The 12,015-nt window shown below is 62.3% G+C and overlaps 1 protein-coding gene across 1 annotated transcript; it reads left to right on the forward strand.

Moving 5' to 3' along the window:
* The first annotated feature begins 1,823 nt into the window (after positions 1-1,823).
* On the forward strand, positions 1,824-11,634 carry ASPHD2 (aspartate beta-hydroxylase domain containing 2). The gene is made up of 4 exons (XM_079151422.1): positions 1,824-2,142; positions 5,506-6,615; positions 10,790-10,903; positions 11,241-11,634. Exons 2-4 carry the CDS (start codon positions 5,733-5,735, stop codon positions 11,348-11,350), a joined length of 1,107 nt encoding a protein of 368 aa, XP_079007548.1. The 5' UTR covers positions 1,824-2,142; positions 5,506-5,732; the 3' UTR covers positions 11,351-11,634.
* Positions 11,635-12,015: the final 381 nt, after the last annotated feature.

Below are 12,015 nucleotides of genomic sequence, written 5' to 3' on the forward strand. Positions count from 1 at the left end.
TGCAGCCTCCGAGTGGGTCGGCAATGACTGCCCTAGAGGAGGAGGGTGCATCTGGCAGTCAAGCCGAAGGCAGGCAATTTACAAGCACTTGGTCCTCATCACAGCTTCTCCATTAGCACAGTGACAATTTATCTGGCATTCTCGTGCAAAAGTCCCCTCTGGAAGGCCTGAACACCCTGTTCCAGCAGAGCTCACCTACTAAGGTCACCAAGTTCAACAGAGGACTGGGTCCTTTCCACTCTCTATGACTCCCAGCAAATTAAAAAAAAATGAAATGGCCAGCAGGGTTAGCAAAAGTGTGTGTATAATATTGTCACAGAGCAAATAAATACACTTAGCAAATACAGAGCAACATAATTGCACTGGTCAGAGATAATTATAGGATTTACAGACAATATTAATTCATAATGTACTACAGATGGTATGGTCCAGGAATGGAACACACATTTACCACTACATGAAAAATAGCTCTCTTTTCCAAGTCTGCCACGGTGATGCTGTAGCTGAATGTTTAAGTGCCCTAGCAAAAGGCTAAATTTGAGCAACTTTCTAAATGTGCGACAGGACATTTCTCCGTCCTCCCTGGGGCTCGGCCACTCCCAGGCAGATCAGTGAAGCAGATGTTCTGTTGAACCTTTCTCAATCCTACACCCGTGTTGAGGACCCACACTTTGAGCAAATCTGGGTGCATTTTATAGTTTTATAATATATGCATGTGGATTTATTTTAGCAGAACGAAAGAGAAAAAAATGTCCTTCCGCCTTTGGAGTTGTGAAAAAGCAAGAAATGACAGAGACGAGGTAGGTTCTGGGACATGGAGGAGATGGATTCTGCAACGTGGTAGAGACAGGTTCTGGGAAATGCAGAGGTGGGTCAAAGATAATTATAGGACTTAAAGACAATACTAACTCATAGTCATATTCCGAGACAGGAAGTAGGTGAATTCTAGGCCACCACAGGCGCGGTAGTAGATTCTTGGGTCAATTACCGGATGAGGTACTGGGGCCGGGGGTTGAGAGGTGGATCCTGGACAGAACGAGGATGATTCTGGGCCACGACAGAAATGAATACGGGGACATGGAAGCAGTCGGTTCTAGGACAGGGACAGATGGATTGTGGGCAGGCCAGCCCACTCCATGCTCCCAGAACCCACCCATGCATTGTTCCCCTGGAACCCGAACCACATCGCAAAGCCACTCTCGGCTGATTCTCTGCCACAGGCCTGCGCTCAAACACCGCTTCTCTGCGCGGCCTCCCTGCCCCCTCCCCCGGTGAGGTCTGCCCTGTCCTTTCCCTCCCTCGCACTGCGCGGCGGGGGGTGACTGTGGATTTAGAGCTGTAACAGCGGCATCCCTGGTCTTCCGGCCGCTGGACCAGGACTCCCTGTGGGCAGGGGCCGCGTCTGAACCGCGCCGCGCAGAGCACCGGGCCAGGCACCGAGGTCACCCGAACTAATGAGTTTCCCATGAGACCAAGGGTCCTGTTTGATTGGCGATTTCATTCCTGGTGCCCGGGGCCTTAGAAGTCTGTGTTGACTCCATCCAGACGGGAAAGAGGGCGAGAGGGGCGGGTGGAGGGGACTGAAGGAGGAGAGGAGGGAAGGCAGGAGGGAGCCGCGCGCTCGGGGAGCTCGGGAGCCAGAGGGAGGGAGGACGAGACAGGCGGAGCCCGGAGGGCGGATGCAGTAGCGCACGGGGACCTGAGGAATGACTGGCGCCGCTGTGGCCGGCGCGCACCCCGGGCCTGGGCAGGCAGCGCGTCTGAGCGCGCAGGGGAAGGACCCTCCGGGGAAGCCCCGGGCGGGCGCGCGCGTCGGGCCGGGCGCCCGGGGCGCGGCAGGTGCACGTGCGGGGTCCCGGCCGCGCCCGCCCCGCCCGCGCCCCTCCCCGCGGCCCGCCGCGCGCGGCATTGTGGGAGTTGTGGTCCTCGCGGCCCCGCGGAGCGCAGCGCGGCGTCGGCACCGGCGGGGGCACCGGCTCGGCTCGGCTCGGCTCGGCTGGGCTCCGGTGGCGTGGGCCGGGCAGCGGCGGGGCGGTGGCCCCGCGGTGCGGGCGGGGGGCGTCCGCGTGTCCGCGCCCTCGGGCGGCCGCGTCGTCGCCTGGTGCCAGCAGCCGCCCCCGCCGCCCGCGCGCCCGGGCGCAGGTAAGCGGCTCTCCGGGGGCTGCGGGGCGGGAGGGCGGCGCGGCCCGGCCGACCCCGGGTCCGGGCTCCGAGGCGCGGGCCGGGCGGCGCAGGCCCGCGGTCCCCAGGCTTGGCGCCGCCGCCGAGGATGCTCCGGGACGTCTGCGCCCGCATCCCGGCCCGACCCTGGGGCCCCGCGGCCAGCGCTCGCTACGTGCTGAGCGCCGCCGCCTTGACAGGGACCGCGGCTGGGCCGGGCATCACCCTCCTGCTTCTCCTCCTCCCTGCCCGGTCGCAGTCCCCTCCCCCATCACCCTCCTCCCCCGGGAACCCCGGCTCCTCGCCTCCTCTCCGCCTCCCGCAGCCCTCAGCATCTCCCACCTCCCCTGTCCCAGCAGCTACCAGGCGCCATAAACCTCCTGCCCTCATCTTAGCCGATCGCCCACTTTTCCTGGCAACGCGAACCTTCCCCTCGTCCCATCCCCCTCGCCCCTTGACTTCCTGGTGGTCACCATCTGCGTTCACTCGTCCTCCGCCTTCCTTCGCCGCTTTCTCACTCTGCAGGGCGGTGGGTGCTGAGAACGCCGGCCCAGAGGGTGCCGGAGGGAAGGTCCCCACGGGGAGGGCTGGCCCCAGCGCAGCCCAGTGGAGAGGGTGCCATGCCTCACACTCCTGGCCCAGCACTGGGCTGCCCCTTGCCTGGTGTCCACGGTGGCCTGGCCTGCCTCCTGAGGGTGACCAGAAGCTCTTTCGCACTGGGCAGCCCCCTGAACTGGTCATCTTAACTGGGGCAGCTGGGGCAGACAGAGACCCTCCAGGCTTCATCCTGTCAGAAGTTGTATTTGATTAGACCTGAATTTGGACCCTATTCCCCAGAGCCGACTGACCTTTAAGGTCCCAGGTTGCCTGTTGTGAAGGTGTGGACCGTGAGATGTTTCCATCCGATGGGGACAGAAAGGAAGCATGCAAACGAACAGATGTGGGTGGAAAGCTGGAAGTTACTGTCCTCCCTGTGCTGTGCCGGGGGTGGCGGATCTGTCCCTTCCTTCTCCTTGGTCCATGGGGGCTGTCGCCAGGCAGGGGAGGGGGTCGTGAGGGTTGAATGTCTGAAGTAATATACATAAGAAATGACCCAATGCGAGGGTTTCTTTAGTGTCACAGATAGACTGTGGGTTTGTAAGTCCACGTCTGGTCACCGGGGTCTGCTAGCCTACTTTGGCTAAAAGTGATTGGCAGGGAAAGTCCCAACTTCTGCTCTCAAGTCCATGACCTTGTGAGGAGGGTCGGAAGCGGGGTTTCGGGCAGCAGATCCAGGAAGGTGCTTGGCTGACTTGGTTCCGATGAGGCTTCGGGGATGAGGAGGGGAGCAGTTTTGTGGCCAGTGGAGAGATTCCCTCAAAATCTGCCCAGTTTTCTGTGGCTGCATTTTTGTGGCCTTGAACTTGAGTGATTAGCAGGGTTGCTGGGAACTAACACTTAACAGGTGTGTTAAATTATCGCCATCTCACTCTTTGAGCATTGAAGACAAAAACTTTGCTCCTGAGAGACAGAGTTTGAGAATTCCAATTAGGGATGTGGCACAGTAGTGGGGGAAATCCTTCTCCAAAAGCAGTGACAGTTTCACGCTGAATTTCAGGAATCCTGGGGTTCTGCCTGTAAACAAGACACCTTGAATCTGGGTTGGCTTGTCTTCCTGAGAGGAAGCCGCTGCCAGTCTAGGAGAAGATAAGAGATGAGCCTCCACATCCACTGGGACCCAGCCCTCCCCTCTCCTGCGTCTGGAGAAGAGGCTGAGAACATGTTGGGGGAATGTAGCTTCTAACCCCCCCACACTGGTATTTTTCCTAGAAACATAAAAAAAAAAAAAAAAGTCCCATGAATATTCAGAGTGTGTTTTTGACTTACTAAACATTATAGTCAAGTGATTCTTTATTCACCCAAAACTGGGAAGAAGCCAGTAGGCAGTTAATGAGCACCTAAGGTTTCCCTTTCATTTTTTGCTTAGCAAGTGTGGGGACAGAAGAATCACTTGAGATTTGGGTCTGGAGAGTGCCTGGGATTCACAGTGCGCTGTTGGGGTCCGAGTTGAGCCTCCTTTCCTGACCCATCTCCGGCTTGCTGGCCACCCCAGATGGGATGCTGCCCCTCCTGGCAGTCACCAGCATGCCTTGGGTGTCACTGTGAGGAGTCCTGAGTGTTCCGGGTGCACCTTTAGCCGGTGAGAGGAATGTGGGCCCCATTCGCAGGAAGCAGCAGCCGAGGCTGGGAGAGAGGACGTGACCTGCCGGGGCTGGCGTGGACACCTGATCCAGCCCACCTCCAGTTTGGGCTCGGGACTTCTCTGCTGTGCTGCAGAAGTTTTCCAGGCCAAGTTTGTCCACAGGGCAATGGGGGGGGGGGGTCCAGTCCCCCGTGTGTTTAGCCGTCTTCCCACAGTCCCAGGAGAGAGTGTTCCCAGGGGTGGGAAAGGGACAGGCCTGTCATGGAACCGAGACCTGCCGTTCCCACCAAGTCAGAGAAAGCCAGGCAGACGGAGTTCCCTAGAAACACAGCCGAGGTCTTACAGGGTGGGCAGACCACGCCAGACTGCGGCTCGGATCCTGCTTTTTGGTTTCTGGATGATCAGGGGGTCGGCCACTGGCCCCCGCCCTGGGCAAGATGACTGGCAAACCAGGGCTTCCTGTTTGGGGGAGCACAGTGTCTGTGATGTTGGGTGTGGGAACCTGAGTCACAGGCCTGGAAGGGCGTCTTTGTCCATTGCCACCCCTGTCTTCTCATTAACCACACGGGTGAGCTGGTATGTGGTGTCCAAGCTGGAGACAGAAAAAGCCCCGTGTCGGCCACTTCCTTTTCCGACTTGGTGTTAGTCCAAGGGCAAGTTAGACCGAGGGCAAGCCAGACTGGATGATGGCGTGCTTGAGAGGAGGAAGGGTGGTGAGCGGACGTGGCTTGACAGCCCTCTGTCCTTTTTAAGATACTTTTGAAACCAGGTTCCTTCTCCCTAAAAGGCACAGTGACCAAAGGAGAAGAAGCAGACAGCAAAGTGGATACATGTAGGCGTTGAAGGCACATGGAGTTTGTGCCCATGCTCTGGCTGTGTGGCTTGGGTGAGCTGTATGACCTCTCTGGGCCTCAGTTTTCTCACCTCTGAAATGGGGACAGTAGCCCCTCCTTGGGTATTGCAGAGTAGCTGGGTACCAAACAGCCCCGGGGGCACTGCTGGCCTTCTGGGAAGCGGGGGTGCTGCTGACATGAGGCTAGACCACACACGATGGCTGGGAGTGTCCCCTGCCAGCAGGGGCCTTGCAGAATGATCCGGGGCTTCGCATGCGGAGGGTTTCCCACGTCTAACGTGAATGCTGTCTTTTCTTTTCTTCATCCCAGGTTTGGACTTTCAAAATAAGTCTTCTGGCAGTGACCAGGCCCACTTGCTAGTGTGACGTGAGCTGGCTCCTCCCACCCTGCCACAGTGACTTTCACTGGGAGCGGAGTGGCGGGTCCGGCTGGCCAGCCCCAGCGGTCATCGATGCCGCCTGTGGCGGGCTGCGAGGAACAGTGGCAGCCATGCCTGCGGCGGCCCTGGCGGCTCCTTCTCCCCCACGCTAACCTGCATGGTGTGGGTGCCCTTGGGACCCCAGAGGACTGAACGTCTGACCTGGCTTCACACCCCCGGTAACAAGTCCCCCAAGATGTCGCTCGAGTGGCTGGTGGCCTGGGGCTGGTCGCTGGACGGCCTCAGGGACTGCGTCGCCACCGGCATCCAGTCGGTGCGGGACTGCGACAGCACAGCCGTGGTCACCGTGGCCTGCCTGCTGGTCCTGTTCGTGTGGTACTGTTACCACGTGGGCAGGGAGCAGCCGCGGCCCTACGCGTCCGTCAACGCGCTCATGCAGGGCACCGAGGCCCGCGGGCTGCAGAACGGCCTCGCCTCCTGCCAGGCGCCCGAGTGTGCGCGCCGCTCCCCCGAGGGCTTCAACCAGAAGCTCTACCACAACCTGCAGGAGTACGCCAAGCGCTACTCCTGGTCGGGCATGGGCCGCATCCACAAGGGCGTCCGCGAGCAGGGCCGCTACCTCAGCAGCCGGCCCTCCATCCAGAAGCCCGAGGTCTTCTTCCTGCCCGACCTGCCCACCACGCCCTACTTCTCCCGGGACGCGCAGAGGCACGACGTGGAGCTGCTGGAGCGGAACTTCCAGACGGTCCTCTGCGAGTTCGAGGCCCTCTACAGAGCCTTCTCCAACTGCAGCCTCCCGCAGGGCTGGAGACTGAACAGCACCCCCAGCGGGGAGTGGTTCACCTTTTACTTGGTCAACCAGGGGGTTTGCGTCCCCAGGAACTGCAGGAAGTGCCCACGGACGTACCGCTTGCTCGGAAGCCTTCGGACCTGTATTGGGAACAATGTTTTTGGGAATGCGTGCATCTCCGTGCTGAGCCCCGGGACCGTGATCACGGAGCACTACGGGCCCACAAACATCCGCATCCGGTGCCACCTAGGTATGTCGCGGGGATGGGGTCCCTGGCATGCACGTGTGTAGCGAGGCACGGCTCCTCTGCCTTGGGAGGAAGGAAACCCCGCGAGAGCTCAAATAGCCAGAAGCGTGGCGCTTCGCTGCTCTTGTACCAAAGATTGATGATCTCGGGCGATTAGTCGTGACAGCAGAAGTTGAGTCTAGAAAGAAATCTAAGATTTTTTTTTTTTTTGGTTACTGGGAATTGAGCCCAGAGGTGCTTAACCACTGAGCCACCTCCCCAGCCCTTTTAATGTTTTTATTTAGAGACAGGGTCTCACTGAGTGGCTTAGGGCCTCGCTGAGTGGCTGAGGCTGGCTTTGAACTCACCATCCTCCTGCTTCAGCCTCCCGAGTGGCTGGGATCGCAGTGTGCATCACTGTGCTTGGCTTAAGTTTTAATGGCCACATTGGGCCAGTGGCTACTGTCTCGGCCAACATAGTTGTAGAGCCAAAAGCTGTCATAAAACCACCGAGGTTCCCAGTGACTTTAAGAGGCTGTGAGAGGTACGTTAGTGCTTCCTGAATGGTCAAGGAGGCCGTGAGGCCGGGTGGTGAGGCCGTGAGGCCTGGTGGCGAGGCCATTTCCTTCAGTTTCCAGAAGGACACTGGAGGGTGTGCTTTGTGTGCAGTATGGAACGGGGTCTGGAGTCGGGTCCCCTGTGTCTGCGTCATGGCTGTCCCACAAGCTGGCTGCCTAGTTCACTCTCTGAGCCTCCATTTCCACCTATAGAAAGTGGAGGTCCAATGACGGTCCTCTACAGTCCGCTGAGCGTCCGGCCAGGTGACGTGTACCGCAGAGCATCACATGAGCCAGCTGTGGTCCAGGGAGGCTTGACAGCCCCTTGGTAATCAGGGGTCTCAGGTCCCCAGGAGGCCTTATGCCTGTTGGACAATGACAGAGGCTGGCTCTGGGGCCGTGGGCCAGTGGCAGCCCCCCAGACTGAAGAGAGCTGAGGTGGGCAGCAGTAGCTTCCGGAAGCCTGGGCTGCAGAGGGGACAGAGGAAAAGCAGGAAGGGAACTCTCCCGTGGAGGGCGGAGGGGGTTTCCTGAGTGTGCTCTGCAGGGCCGCCGCGGGGACCTGAGCCGGCCTGCCCTGCACCCCCATCCCGCCCGCGGCCGCTCCTCCCGCCCTCTGGGTGGGCACTCCTCAGTTCCAAGCCCTAGACAAGGGCCCCTGGAGCGGGCAGTTCAAGGGGCGAGCCGGGCGGGTAGGAGCTCCTGAGCCCCATATGGACTCAAGTTAGCTGTGACCCTGAGCAGGGTGACTGAGTCTCCCTGGGCCTCCGGGCCTCCCCTGCAAAATGGAGAGGTTGGACTCGCCTCTCGGGACTGCCGAGGGCATCAAGGGAGTGACGTCCCACGTGGCCGCTAGGATGGTGCCTGGCACGCGAGGGCACATGCTAAGTGCTGAGCAGCAGCCCTCACAGTCCAGCCCCACGTTGGGCGGTGTGAGAAATGACCACAGTGTGGCCGCTGCCCTCGGGAACCTTGGGAGAGGGGTGAGCAGATCTAGACCCAGGGCCCGGCCAACCCCACCTCCTGGCACCCGAGCCTTGGTTTCCCGCTGCCCTGGAGATGCCCGAGCCTCCCAGGGGCCGTCTCAGGGCCACACGTGCACACGCGGCAGGCAGAGGGCAGTCGGGTAGTCTGCATGGCCCGACGCTCTGCCAGATGACCACGGTCAGTGAACCACTGGGCAGGGGCCAGGGCGCTCTGGCCCTTGGAGGGAGCCGGCACCGCAGAAGCCGGGTGGGGGCCCAGGCGGGGTGCAGGGGCAGCCACAGCCAGGCGTGCTGTGGCCTGGGCAGGTCTGGACGGGTCAAGTCCCAGCACCCAGGGGCTCAGACGCTGCAACATGACGGCAGGAGGGGCGTTTGAGGGGGGATGTGGCCACTGCGGGGCAGCCAAAAAGACCAGGCCCAGTGCGCCTCGTGCACGGTGGGCGTCTGTGAAAAGTGCCCGAGGCCTTGGCACGCACGGGGTCCCCTGGAGCCCCAGCTAGTTGCTCATCTCCTTAGCCCCGCCCACAGCGGGAAGCCTGGACCATGTCCACCGGCGTGGCTGGACCCCGGGGCCAGGGCCACCTCCACGGCAGGTTCCTCAGCGTGCTCCTCACGTGATCGGCCATGTTCAAGTGCACGCAGCAGGGGCTCGCGGCCACACCTCCGCCCAGGGATGGGTGACTCGTCCCTCCGCACCAGGGACCCTCCAGACGCTCTTCACCGACCGCGTAGTGCCGTCCCGCCGAGCCCTGCCGTGAGCTCGCTCTGGAGGGGCGTCACCCGTGCTGGCTCCGCGTGGAGTCATGGGTGACCCAGGCCACCGTCACCCACGTGGTGTGGGGCTGTGACGTCCCCTGCACTGATGCGAACTCGGGGGACAGCTCTGAGGCCGAGCTCACCAGGCCGTGGCACTGGGGAGACGCACGCTCGGCGAGGAGACCAGGGCGCGCACAGCCACCGAGCAGCCAGGGCCTCGCCGTCGCCGGGGGTGTGGGCGGCGCCAGCCGTCCAGCTGGGAGGGGCCGGAGAACCAGCTCCTCTTGTGGCCGCCAGCCTCCTGGAGTGGGGACGGCTGGGGGACCTGCTTCCTTCGGGGTCGGGGGGACACAGCAGCAAAGGCTGCAGAGGGTCCGGGGGCCTGTGGGACTGCCTGTCCTGGGAGCCCCGGATGCTCGGTTGGGGGTGTCTTGCTCCTTTCTGCAACCACACGGCTTAGGGGCCGTGGTGGGAGGCCGGGAAGTGAGGACAGGAAGGGCAGGGCGGGCCAGCCAGCCAGGCCACCTCTCCGCTGCCCCACAGCAGCAGCAACGCGTCCTCGAGGGGCCAGGGGAAGGGCAGCCTCCGGGGCGACGGCCCGCAGAGTTCCCTCATCCTAAAGCCCTCGCCTGAGCCCAGCGACGGCGAGCAGCAGGGCCGGGACGTGCCCTTGGGAGTCTAAGCAGGGACCTCGTGCAGCCGCTCGTGACCGGTAGCGAGCGTTTTTTCGTGTCCACTCTTGGATCGCCTGTTCTTTGGAACAGAACCGACCAGCCCAGCAGGGGCCCAGCAGTGACTCCTCAGCAGGTCGTCCCTGCTGCGTCACTCCTCCAGAGCGTAGATGAAGTGGGGCCTGCCGAGCGTTTATTCGGCACAAACCTAAGCGTAGTCAGTCCTCAGGTATTGGTCGCGAGGATGAAGTTTGCATAGCAGCCTTGGAAGGCAAATATACTAATGTCCTCTTTACGTAGATGAGGAAGGTGAGGCTCAGAGAGTTCGAGTGACTGACCTGGAGTCACACAGCAGGCAGGTCAGAGGTCATCATCTGCCCCAGGTCCTCGGTCCTTCCCGCTCCCACTGTGGTCTTTCCATTTCTGGCTCAAAGAGGGTCAAAACGCTCCTATCACCAGAGTGAGCTATTACGTTTTCATCATAAGGACGCTAGGCCAGAAGGGGCATGCTGGCTTGCTAGGGTCACCGGGAGTCCAGTGGATCACTGAAGACAGAGGAAGCCGCCACCGACCTGCCCTCTCCCAGGGTGCCCTCCTGCACTGTTCAGCCCAAGCTGTCATCCTGTGGAAGCCACCGGGCAGCGGTGGAGGTGGTGGCAGCAGCCACGTTGTGGGGGTTGAGCCACGTCCAGCGTGGATGAGGGAAGAATCCCTGTCGGGCGACGGTGCTGCTACCGATTAATCACTACTCACTTTATCTAATCAATAAACCCGGAGCCAGTAGTGCTGTCGAAGGGAGCGGCGTGGCCGTCAGGCCAGGCCTGGCCCCCAACAAGATGGACGAGCCCCTTCCCTTTATTCACAGGCACAGAGGTAAGGGGCCCGGCCAGGAGGGCGTCTGCGAGGAGCAGGACGGGTGGTCGGGAGCCGTCTGCTCAGGGAACTCGCACCCCCTCCGGGGACGGGCCAGCCTGCACAGGGCCACCTGCCCCGCTCTGAAGCAGCCTCCCCCGTCCCTGGGTCAGCCGGGCCTGATTCTGCTGGGCACGGACGGCTCCCAACCACGCGCCTCCACAGAAGCCGGGAATGGGGACGGGAAGGCCAGCTGAGTCCCCCAGGGGTGTCCCCTTGCGAGGGTGCCCGTCTGTCCCCTCCAGAGGCTCAGCACTCCCTTGGGGTGGCCTCCAGGTTGTGGGCCTCGGCCTCACTCTGCTGTTTCTCCCACAAGGGCTCAAGACCCCGAGCGGATGCGAGCTGGTGGTGGGGGGCGAGCCCCAGTGCTGGGCGGAGGGACGCTGTCTGCTCTTCGACGACTCCTTCCTGCACACGGCGTTCCACGAAGGTGGGTGGCCGTCCTCCGGGCCAGAGCAGCTCCCGGTTTCCGGGGAAACACTGGGAGAAGGTCCCGGGCCCCGTCCGCAGCACCCTGGGTGGCGGCTCGGCCGCGTCCACCAGCAGGCCTGGACACACGACCGCGGCCTATGAGCAGCACGTGGCCGGGATCGCACGGGGCATGGCTCTGGACAGAGGGGACAGTGTCGCTCCCAAAGGTCCCCCTGCTCCACGCCCTCCGTCCACCCTGCTCAGAGCTCCCAAACGGGCCAGAGAAGGGAGGTGCCAGGAGCTGGGCGGGGGGCCGCCGGGGCCTGGCCGCGACTGACCTCTCCTCTCTCCCGCAGGGTCGGCAGAGGACGGCCCGCGGGTGGTTTTCATGGTGGACTTGTGGCACCCGAACGTCGCAGCCGCCGAGCGGCAGGCCCTCGACTTCATCTTCGCTCCGGGGCGATGAGGACACTCCCACCGGAGCAGCCAGAGGGTGGACCGGACGGCGCGCCCCCGGCCCGGGCCCAGGCGCAGACCTGCCTCCACGGGAAGCCCCTGGGACCTGAGCCGGGGGCGGGGCCCTCTTCCCCTCGGTCACTGTAAATGGAAACTCTCAGCTTGTGTCCCCTCAGATTCCTGCCCCTCCAACCTCGCTTGAGACCCTCCTGGCCAGCTAGTGTGCCCGGACTCGCCCGCGCCCCGGTTTTTTACGTGTTCTGAAATAGAGCAGCCAAGCGGTCCCGTCTGAACGTGTGACACTGACGCGAGGCCTCTGGTCACCCTCAAGCACCCCCTGCGGCCGGCCAGGAACATGACCTGTTCTGCTGGCACGCGGAGGCCCCCTGGGCGCGGGGCGGGGGACGGTCTGCAGTCCTCACCGCTGGCTGGCCGTGTTGGCCGCCTCGCGTGGTGTCCAGGGCCCCGGGAAGCTGTGGCCACCGTTCTCCCGCCCGAAGCCCTCAGGTCCCCGGGGAAGGGCCCCCTCTGGCGGCACCGGCGTTTTCCACACACGCGCTCCCTCCAGAGCCGAGGCGGGGGCTCCCCGGCCAGCCAGAGGGACCCTGCACCTCACTGCCACCCGAGCCCACTGCCATCCCAGCCTGGACGCGTCCCCTCGCTGTCTGCAGTCTG

Source organism: Sciurus vulgaris, assembly GCF_902686455.1.
Source record: "Sciurus vulgaris genome assembly, chromosome: 8".
In the NCBI taxonomy this organism is placed as follows: Eukaryota; Metazoa; Chordata; class Mammalia; order Rodentia; family Sciuridae; genus Sciurus; species Sciurus vulgaris.

What these genes read in the sequence shown, in the direction of transcription:
- ASPHD2 (XM_079151422.1), top strand. Translation starts at nt 5,733, where the DNA reads ATGGTGTGGGTGCCCTTGGGACCCCAGAGGACTGAACGTCTGACCTGG. An exon ending in CCGCATCCGGTGCCACCTAG is followed by an intron (nt 6,616 to 10,789) that starts GTATGTCGCGGG and finishes TTCTCCCACAAG; the next exon opens with GGCTCAAGACCCCGAGCGGA. An exon ending in GCACACGGCGTTCCACGAAG is followed by an intron (nt 10,904 to 11,240) that starts GTGGGTGGCCGT and finishes TCTCTCCCGCAG; the next exon opens with GGTCGGCAGAGGACGGCCCG.